This window comes from Glycine soja, chromosome 7, assembly GCF_004193775.1.
Source record: "Glycine soja cultivar W05 chromosome 7, ASM419377v2, whole genome shotgun sequence".
Taxonomy (NCBI): domain Eukaryota; kingdom Viridiplantae; phylum Streptophyta; class Magnoliopsida; order Fabales; family Fabaceae; genus Glycine; species Glycine soja.
In genome coordinates this window covers 17,859,156-17,870,389 of record NC_041008.1, presented here as the reverse complement: position 1 = coordinate 17,870,389, position 11,234 = coordinate 17,859,156, and the positions used below count along the sequence as shown (strand labels likewise).

Below are 11,234 nucleotides of genomic sequence, written 5' to 3'. Positions count from 1 at the left end.
CTTCTTCTAGAACTCAGACACAAAGAACTCATCAGTATTTGGCTGCTAAGATGCCAAATGGTTGAATAACGGTGCCAAAACCAGAACAGAACTCATCAGATCCTTTCTAGGGATGGGAAAACTATAACTTCTTCCTATACACAATAAAGAAGCGCTCAAAACCACAATAAATATGTTCTTCGCACTTACCAATCCTTAAATGTTGAACCACATGTCAGAGTAGACCCATTTAATGGCCTTGTACGCATAGGTGGAAGTGCCTTTTTTATCTACCTATACACTTTCTCTAGTATGTCCTAGAAACCTTAAGGTTTCACTACTTGCCACGTTGTGCAGCATTGCAGCTAATTAAGCACCGCCATCACTACTGTATATCGGGAAAAAAATAACAACTTGTCTTGTGTCTATATATAATAAGTAGTGAGGGGGTTAAGGTTGGTGTTCTTATCCATAGTTCTCAGGTATATTATACATACATAAAAAACACTACATATTCACGGATCTTTTGTACTGGCCAAAACTTAAGTATTAACATTCAAAATGCTTACATCACTATCTTATTGGATACTCATTACATATTCATTTTCCAGCTTTTTATTGAATTTTGATACCTTTCCCTATCTCAATTGCCTAAAGTTGAAGCCTAGCTCGGTAGGTTGTTCTTATTTTGAAAGGAATTCATATGAACGATTGTTAATTGATTGCATCAAATTAGTTCCTTTTAGTCTACCTAATTGATGAATCAAATGGAATTGTGAACACATATCACTACTTCCACTCCTCCATCAAAGGAGATATATTTGTCCTACATTTTTCCTATAGGAATCCAAAGTTCTCTGGTTTTGGACATCGAGTGTACAAAAACTATGATCCCAAGGCAAAGGTCTTAAGAAAACTGGCACAATTTGTGTTTTCCATTGTTTCCCGAGATCCTTTTATTGAGGTGTTTATCCATTTGTATTTCCTGTGTCTCTTGGCTGTTATATGTTTCATAATTTTGGTATGCTGGTTATGAGGCCTATGATCAGGGATAAGAATAAAGAGAAAAACTACTACATTTAAAAAATTTCTTCCTATTTTATATTTAAATGTATTTTTAATTTTGATTACAGAATAGTGTGCATATTGTATATGCTTCTGCATATAGTATTTACCTAAACATGTCCACACACATTTAAATGTTTGTGCATACAGATTTGCCACCTATTGTGTCTACATGCATAATCATTTGATGTCTTGTTTGGTTTGGGAAAAATAAATAGCATATCAACTCAAATGAAGATCTTTAGATATTAAAAATCTCTAGCAACACCTTTCATTTTCAAATTTAAAGTATTACTAGGGTTTCTGGCAGTAATTTTCCCTGACCAGCAAATTCTTACACATGTTATCAATCAAATTTTTCCCTTCAACAAAATACTGTTGTCAATCAAAATCACACATGTCCTGGGACCAATATTAAACAAAATCATTTCATAAAAAACAAACTAAAAAAAAGAATACTAAAGAGTATTTTCAAGAGAGCATAAACTTCATCTAAAAGAATTAAAAAATAATATCAATGTTATTTTTGTTTTCCTTTTCATCTTTCAATTAAAATCATACGATCAAGATAACTACATCACTTATTTCTAAACCTCTAGGGCTGTTTGGTTTGAGAAAATGTTTTCTATTTTTATTTTATATTTTCACTTACATAGATCATTTTCAAAAACCAGAAGAAATGGGGGCCAATGCAATTCTTTCTGAGTAATTTTGTATAAACAAAAACTAGAAGGAAATAAACTTATCTTATTTACCTTTGATAGAAAACTAAACTTCAAAGGAATTAAGCACGACTTTTAGAGTCTCCTTAGAAGTTTGCCACTGCTTGTCATTGGCACTAACTACAAACAAAACAACAGTGTTTCCCTTTGTTGTTGCTTTTGCAAGATTGTGTGTGCCTGTTAGAGCATATGGTGTTTCGAGCACGTATTTGTAGTACTGCAGACACCATTTTAGAAACGTTAGTTACTAATAATTGTCAACACTAAGTTTCTATACTTAACAATATTTAGCTCGGAAAATGAAAAGAAAATATTAAAAAAGAAGAGTATGCAATGCAATCTATAATTGTGTGAGTTTCAGTAGATAAAAAACTTGGTTTTGTGTTCTGTTTATCTTTTTCAATAGGAGGTGCACACCGCACATGGGGTTTCTTATTTAAGAATACACACATGGATAAAACTGCCATAAGCACTATATTGCAACACAAAAGAATAACTAAAATGCTACTAGTAAAAAGACACTCCAGAAAGCTCATAAGGCCCCATCCTCCAGAGATTTCAAATACTTTAGTTTTCTGAAATTTCTTATTGCAATTTATGTAATACATGTGTGTATAAACCTCTTCTACATTGCTCATTTTAGTGAAATGCTTCAACTGGAACATTCTTGTTCTCCCTGCATAGCTTATGCTTAGAGGATAAGAACTGAAGTTAATATCGTACATTTTGTTTTGTTTTTTGATCAACCAATGCTAGTTGTCAGTTTTGTTAGAATATTAGTGATGGAATTCGAACTCATGACCTCTCGCCCCCACCCTTCCCCCTTGAACCCCCATTTCCAATCACCAAGTTAATCTAATAACTCTTAAATCATCGATTTTGTGACAATGTTGAAAAAAAATATTAATTATTAAACTTATTACTTGATTATTTCATTCAGTTTCTTCATTTTCTAATAAGAAAAACCAAAAGAAAAGTGTTCAGACAACATAGGCTATGAAAAGAAAATTTACTGTCTGATCACAAAGCTTTTCAACTGAAGTCTCAAGGAGCTCTTCAGGATCAAAAGTGTTTTCAATGACAAATGGTCCAAGAGAAGCAATCATTTTTTCTGGGCTCCCAATGTCCTCAATTGTTGATAAGGATCCTTTTCATTCTTTAGGCATCATGATTACTGGGTAAAATAGGGATTTCTACCAAAAAGGAATTTCTACTAAGTAGATTTAGGGTTTAAAAAACACAAATTGATAATATGAAATACACAGAAATAAGGGAGCACAAAAAGACAAGAAATTAAACTTAGGAGCACTCTTCAAATATTGCTACTTACTAAATGAAGGCCAAAGCTACCCAGAAACAATATTGGCCACAACAGAGTGAAGGGGAATCCGCTAGCTATGGAGACCTTGGGAGTGCCGAACGACGAAGCTTGCGGCACACTATCGACGTCACGACGGAGGGAACGAGGTCACAACGGAGGTTATGGCACGGCAGAGGGAATGAGGTCAAAATGCAGACGCATCTTCAGCAACAAGATTAAGGGTTGGTGTAGTCATGCATGTTCAACAAGCCAGCTAGGTATGCACCTTCGAAAGCGAAAATAATCAAATAAAAATAATCAAATAAAAATGACAGTTCTTCAAAGACAAGTGATTAACAAAACCGTAGTTGTCTATATATGAAAAAAGACGGTTTTTTATAAAACCGCTTTTGTAACATACACATCAAAGGCGGTTTTATAAAAACCGTCCTTAACGGCTCTATATAGTTGGCATTAATTGCAAAAATGTCACCACGTCATGTACTACATCGGTTTTTAAATAACCGATGTAGATAGCGCTATGTGGAAGCCTACTTTTGTAGTAGTGAGAGTTCATTTGAAGATAATTTTTTAAAATCGTCTTCGTTGGAGAAGCGTTACATTTACAAAAATGCTATCGCCTAACCTACTAAGATGGTTTTCTTATAATTGTCATCAAAGGTGCGTCGTAACAAAATCTTTTTTTTAGTAGTATAAAAGCCTATCAAAATAAGGATAAGATATTTCCATATATTATATACTCTTCTCTTTACACAGTTGAGCATATTTAGAGGGTTTTAAACTTTTGTCACTTTTTACTCCATAGTAACTCCTATTACTTCCTAAACATACATGTATATAATGTCGTATCTTTTAGAATATCCTCATAGGTTTAGGATTTAGACATGTTGACTAAAAATAATTATTTAAATAGTTGAAAAGTGTAAAATTACATAAAATAATAAAATTATAATTTATTTGAAAAATAACAAAGAAAAATAATAAATATATCAAAGATAAAAGTGAAAAAAATATAAAAAGTTAGAAATTAACGTTTTAAAAAACATTAAGGCTAAACGTTAATAAAAAATAACTAAAAAAACTTGTTTATTAAATAAATAAATAAACTTTTCAATTAATAAAAAAATATAAATTAATTAAAATACATTTTCGAACATAACCTTTTATCTCTCATGTCATTCTATAATTAAATAATTTAATACTTAACACTTAGTAACTTATCAACTACACTCGCGAGATCGTCTAAGAGTAGATGATTGAGTGGTATATATGTTCTTAATAAATTATTATGTATGCTTAATAAACCATTCATTGGATTGTTGTTTTCCCTGGATGTTACTATTTTTTGCTCATGTCTGTTATGTATGTTTACACGCTTTCTAATTTATGCCTTCAATTATAATTGTTTCTATATGATAAAATTAAATATTTGAATTCTTTCAACCATTTTCATTAGGATGGGACATGCTCTACATCATTTGATTTTTGTTACTCACAAATATATAATGAGTTTAATAGGGATGTAATGATGGTGGTATAAAATAATTTTATATTATTATTTAATAATAAATTATTGTTATTATAATTTTTAAAAAAACTATTACAAAAGTTAACAAACTTATTATATATATATATGATAATTTATCATTAAATAATTGTAAAATAATTCCACATTATCAATATATAATTTTTTCTTGTATATAATTATAAATTAATTACTTTTTATGTATTTTTTTCATGTCCTTGTTAACGGTTTGACAAGTGTACCGATTTGTCTCAAGTCCGAGTGTCGATTTCTAAAAGGACTTTGTTTTGTACTTGTGTTAGAAAATTTTCAATTTATAAGAGGAAAAGATAAAATGAGGTATAAAAGATAAATTTAAAAGAAAAGGTATAAATAATAACTATTAATAGAAAACAAAAAAATAGTAGAAAATTCAATGAGATGAGAATGTGAGGATCTAACATGTCTTATTTGTCTAAGATGTATTATTTGAGATTTTTTTTATCAATTAGATAAATTTTTCATACCCACATCTATTAGAATACTTGCTCATATCTTACCTACCTATCTCTTAGATGTCTTTCCAAAGAATGAAAATTCTAATTCTAAATGTTTGCTTTGATGCATGGGCATAATGCAATCACTTTATGTCTAACAATGATTTTGTTAAGATATTCATTCTTTGTAATTCGATTAGAAGTTACCTTGGTCGAGCAACTAGTTGCTAAAATAAATGCGTGGAAGACCTTCTTGTATTTCTATTAAATGCAAGGATGAATAATGCATAAAATTAAAAGTAAGAAAGGATAATAGGAAAGAAAATACATATTTGCATCGATAGATATGAAATATAAAATACACTCTTTTGCTTGAATTTGAGCATGATGCCAAAAATCTTCCTTATTTATATTTTTTGATATTTTCTGAATCTTTTTTGCTTTTAATTCCTCTTTTTATATCTACAAACCATAAATAAAAAAAAATATCAATTCTTAACATTTAAGTAAAAAATAACGGCTAAATAAATATTTTTAAAAATATTTTCAATATATTTCTATTATAAAAAATAACTCATATTTAAGATTTATCAAGATACCATTACATTAAGTCCAAGTTTCTAATGATTTTGTTAAATGATTAAAATTTTATATTTACGAATATTTTGTCATGATTATGTTTACGCTTTCTAGTTATGATCTATGATTCAATGATTTAAGGATATGTTATAATGCTTTTAATGTTATGTTTAAATGATTTAAGAGTTAATTTTGTGATAATTTATTAATTAATATTTTTATTGATTAATTTATTAATTTTATAATCAGTAAAAAGCGGGTAATATGTGTGAGTATGAATATATAAATATATAAGTACGTGAATCGGAATTAAAATTATGGATATGAGAATAAATATGAATATTTTTTTTCCTCAAATGCAAATATGATGCCGAGTACTATCCTACCAATAACCTATCCATTGTCATCCTAGCATTTTTTGATTTATGAGAGAGAAAGAACAATGCAATTAAATATGATAGAAAGAAAAGATAGATTAGTTAAAATAGGATTTTATTCCGTAACTCAGTATCTGTACAACAAATATATAAAGTACAAGATATATAATAACAAAATTATAAGTTATCTCCTAAATTATATATAACTTAAATTAAGTTGGAATTCAACTAATAACTAACACATAAACTTGAATATATATATAAACTTATCTTATCTATTAGTAACTACATTAATGATATGATTTAAAATAAGATAATTATCTAGATTCTATTCGTTATTAACAATGAAGTTGTTTAATTATATCTTGAATCAATTAGACAATTTTTTTTTCTCTACATTTTGTTATATTTTTTCTATACTACTTTTAATTCGGTTATTTTTTGTAAATAATAATAAAAAGAAAATAGAGAAACTAATTAATCTTAAAAGCCTATAAAAAAATAAGATATATATATATATATATATATATATATATATATATTCACTTTTTCTCGGTAGGAGCTCCTATTATATATGTACTTCCTAAAGATGCATGTATATAATGTCCTATCTATGTGATAACTACATTTGAGTGTTTTTTTTTTTCAATATGATATTTTTGTAATATATGAGATTTTTTTATTTTATAAAAATTAATAGAAATTATTTTTTATTAATGACCTAAAATTTAAGTTTTAATTATTTTATTCTTAAATTCATGTAAATAAATGAATGGGACGATGGAGAATAAGTGAAGCAACCCTAGGGATGAAGCAACAACCCTAGTTGGAAAAGTAACCTAAAACGTTGGAGAAGATCTAAGATGCATTTGGAAGAAGCGGTAAGAGCATGAAGAACCACAGTCTTCCTCTGGAGTTGATAGAAGAAATTCTACTGAGGTTGCCTGTAAGATCCATCTTGCGTTTCAAATGCGTGTGCAAGTCATGGTTTTCTCTCATCTCCGAACCCCAATTCGCTGTTTCCCATTACGACCTAGCCGCCACACCCACCCATCGACTTCTTCTCAGATCAGACTATTATTTCTACGCTCAATCCATCGACACAGACACACCGCTTAACATGCACCCCACCACAGTGAATTTACTTCTCCCCCCTCCATCACCTCCACGCGATCCCGGCCCCAGCAACTTCAACCATTACTACGATTCTCGCTTTCAACCCGAGATTCTGGGTTCATGCAGAGGGTTTTTACTTTTATACTACATCACCCGCAGAGAAATCATTCTATGGAACCCCTCAATTGGTCTCCATAAACGAATCACGGACGTTGCATATAGAAACATAACCAATGAGTTTCTCTTTGGCTTTGGGTATGACCCATCAACAGATGACTATTTGCTTATTCTCGTTTCCACGTTTTTTATAACTCCTCCAGAAGTCGGGCTCCATGTTTTCTCCTTCAAGACTTGCTCATGGAAGGAATACTACCCTAGTCTTTCGTATGATGATTGCGGCAATAAATGCAGAGCTGGGTCGCTGTTGAACGGGGCTCTTCATTGGTTGGTTTTCTCTAGGGATAAGAAGAGGCATGTGATCATTGCTATTGATCTGATACAAATGATTTTATTTGAGATTCCACTGTTGGATAGTTTAATTTCCGAAAAATATCTAATAGATTGTTTAAGAGTAATAGGAGGATGTCTCGGCGTGTGTTGCTGGGTCCAAGAACGTGAAGTCACTGAAATATGGGTGATGAAAGAATACAAAGTGCAATCATCTTGGACTAAGTCCTTTGTTATTCCGAATTATGATGAATACATTCACTTTTCCCCCATATGCATCACCAAAGATGGTGGAATTTTTGGATCAAATAATGGAGGGAAATTTTTAAAACTTAATAAAGAAGGAGAGTGGCTTGAGGAACTCCTATATGGTCATTACGAATGGTCGTACTGTCATAATCTACAGTCTGCTTTGTATAGAGAGAGTCTACTGTTGATCCCTGGTGTCATTGGAGAAACGAGTGAGGATGATGACCAGAAATAACAAACAAGAAAATCAGGTTATGCATTGTTCTCCAATCCCTTTCACTGTTGCATTCTTATATAATTTGTTCATTTTGCATTATGCATGGGAAAAGTTACATGCTGAATGTCAAGTATGTGAAAAAGCATTCTTTCACCTATTTTCTACACTCCCCATCTCTGCTGATAATACTTCATTTTATATTTTTAAAATTAAATGATGCATGAAACTAAATGGAAATAGTTTTGTTTGTGGTGGATTCAATTTACCTTATTTGGATAAAAAAAAACAGATAGACCTCCATGTTGGATATATATATATATATATATATATATATATATATATATATATATATATATATATATATATATATATATATATATATATATATTAAAACTTGTTTGGATTCTTATTTATTTTAATATTTAATATTAAGACTAGATTATCAAATGAAATTTATTGTATTTTACTTGACTTACTTATTTTGTTTATAATATTTTGTTGAATATTTAAAGTATTTCGATTATAATTTTTACTTGGATTATTGTGATTAGTAAATTTTAATCTCATATTAAAATGTTTTAATTAATTTTAATTTATTTTTTCAAGCACAAATTAAAAAGAGAGTGTGTATTTTTCTTTATATTAAATTTAATAAAGTATTATACGAATTTTCAAAGTTTCACCGTATAGTCATTAAATTCTCTTTATATATAATATTTATTATAAAATATATTTTTTAATAGACGGGTAGTTCAAACCAGGCCAAACCTAAAAAAAAAATTATGCATTAGGTCACACCAAGGTTTATAACTTTAATTCAGGCTAAGGTTAGGCCTAATCAAGCCTAACCTAGCCTAAGCCACAATAATCAAAGGCGATTTGAATGAAAAATTGTATATAAAAAAAAAAACAAACTAATGTTTAGAGTAAAAAAAGAATAGGATTTCCCATGAGATTTTATAGTATATTCATGTTGCTGTTAAAATCCCGGAGAATTTCCAATTAATATTCTAAGATTTGCTAGTATTTCCTGCAGGCCACAAAATATTGAACTCACTTTTCTACAAATAAATGGTGACAGCGCTACCAGAAAGCATAGCACTTGGAAGAGAATGGCATGTGTCTATGATATTCAACAATCTTGTGTTAATAAATATGCAGAACTAGTGTTTATTTTAGTGTTGATTTCACTAGAGTTAAAGTATCAACAGACTTTACATTTTAATTATGCTTGGAAGTAGGGGTTAGAAATTCTTAGTTGGTGTTATACATGCTATGTAGTGCCTTTATCTTTATTTCTCTCTTAATGTTATGATGCTTGCAATTTGTTTCACTGAGGCTCTTTTACATAGTTTTCAGATTCAAACCATGCTTATTTGATTACTTCCCTCTATTTTCCCAACTCCATAACCAATCTCTCAGCCCTGATCTCACTAATTAATAACCCCATATATAACCAGGAGTTCCCCAACCATCCTTGGTATAATCCATACTTGAAAGATTGCGGTAATCTTTTTTACACTATAGAAAGGGGAAAGTGAAAACACCAATTCTGACTGTGGCTTCTATAAATTTAATAATTTTATTCGCTTTCAGTACATACATACAACATAATTTAGGGTTTAATTCTTTCACGGTTTCCTTAACCTCAAAATTGAGTGAAAAATTAAATGGTGATATTTAAATTCTTGAATTTTTTTCACTCATACAAAATCTCCATATGAGAAACCAAGATTGCAGTCAAATTGATAAATTAAAGTTGGCAAGTTATTTTCTCTTGAAAAATCAATAAAAATGGGGGAAATTAGATTCTTTTTTAGGTGGGAAAATTTGGTTGGTTTTTAACACCTTAATAAGGAATCGTCAATATGCTATCTGTTTAGTTTAATGCATCATGTTGTCTTCGAGGAAGTTTCCTTCTTGCCATATGTGATTTTGTTGCTAAAAACAAAATCTACGCTTCAACTTCCTTCCAATGACAAAACTCAATTATTTCTCAAAAAGCACATATATACTAAATAATTCGAAATTTGGTAAAATTTTGCTCTAAATCGAATTGAATCTACTCATTACCATACTCCACGTACGATGTATGCATATTGCATGGTGTTATTTTTTATGATAAACCTGTTGGCTTGTATTTCAAATCCGTACTAGTTAGCAGGAGATTCTATTATTGAATCTAGGGGCACTTCTAAACATCTATTTGTTTTGTTATTCACGTTAATTAGCTTCAAATAAGACATCTCAATCTACATCTCGGTATCATAATCAGAAATGATCATTTCTACAACTCCTCAAGGATTTAGAAAATCACATAAATAACAGCAATTGACAAGATTGAATCTCTAATATTACAAAATCACATTTATTACCAATTCATGACTAATGTGTAGACTTTTTTTTATTACAAACAATACAAATGATATATTGACAATGTCCAAGAAGATAAAGGAGATAACTAGCTAGGAAATCCTATATATATATATATGATAGCACTGAGAGCTGAATTTAAAATTTCATACATATCACTTCAAACCCTATCATTAAGCTGATTCTAATAATTTTTTTTAGAATGTGTTTGGATGAAACAATTTAAAATTTTAAAGGATTTTAAATTATGAGAATTTTAAATACTTTAATTTAAATTCTTTTATTTTTAAAATTCTGTGTTTGGATACAATCTTGCTCTTTAACTATCACAAAATTACCACTAAATGACAGTCCCAGATTTCAGCTGCTTGATCGCGATGTCATTTTGGTCGAGGAAGCTGCGGTAGACGGAGCCGAAGCCTCCCTCACCCACGAGGAGGGCTCGACTGAAGGCACACGTGATGGATTTCAGGTCGGAGAAGGAGAAGAGACAGAGATCGTTGGCGTAACGCTGCACCAGGAAGTGGTGGAAGTCCACCGTGTCGGAAAACTCCGTCGACTCAGAGTCGGAGTGGGAGCGGCTGCTGCTGCGCGTGTCCATTAGGCTCAGCGAACAAGCCCACGACACACGCGAGGTGGAGCCGCCGCGCAAACTCGCCACCGCTCCTCTCCCCACAAAATCCTCGTCTTCTCCATTTGAGAAATAGAAACACTTCATTTTCATCAGAAGAAAAACATTTCACACAGTAAAATTGCCACTCAATGTTTCATTGTTTGTTTCAAAATTA

The 11,234-nt window shown here is 30.6% G+C and overlaps 1 protein-coding gene across 1 annotated transcript; it reads left to right on the top strand.

Moving 5' to 3' along the window:
• Positions 1 to 6,933: 6,933 nt before the first annotated feature.
• On the top strand, positions 6,934 to 8,091 carry LOC114420463 (F-box/kelch-repeat protein At3g23880-like). The gene has a single exon (XM_028386354.1). It carries the CDS (start codon positions 6,934 to 6,936, stop codon positions 8,089 to 8,091), a length of 1,158 nt encoding a protein of 385 aa, XP_028242155.1.
• Positions 8,092 to 11,234: the final 3,143 nt, after the last annotated feature.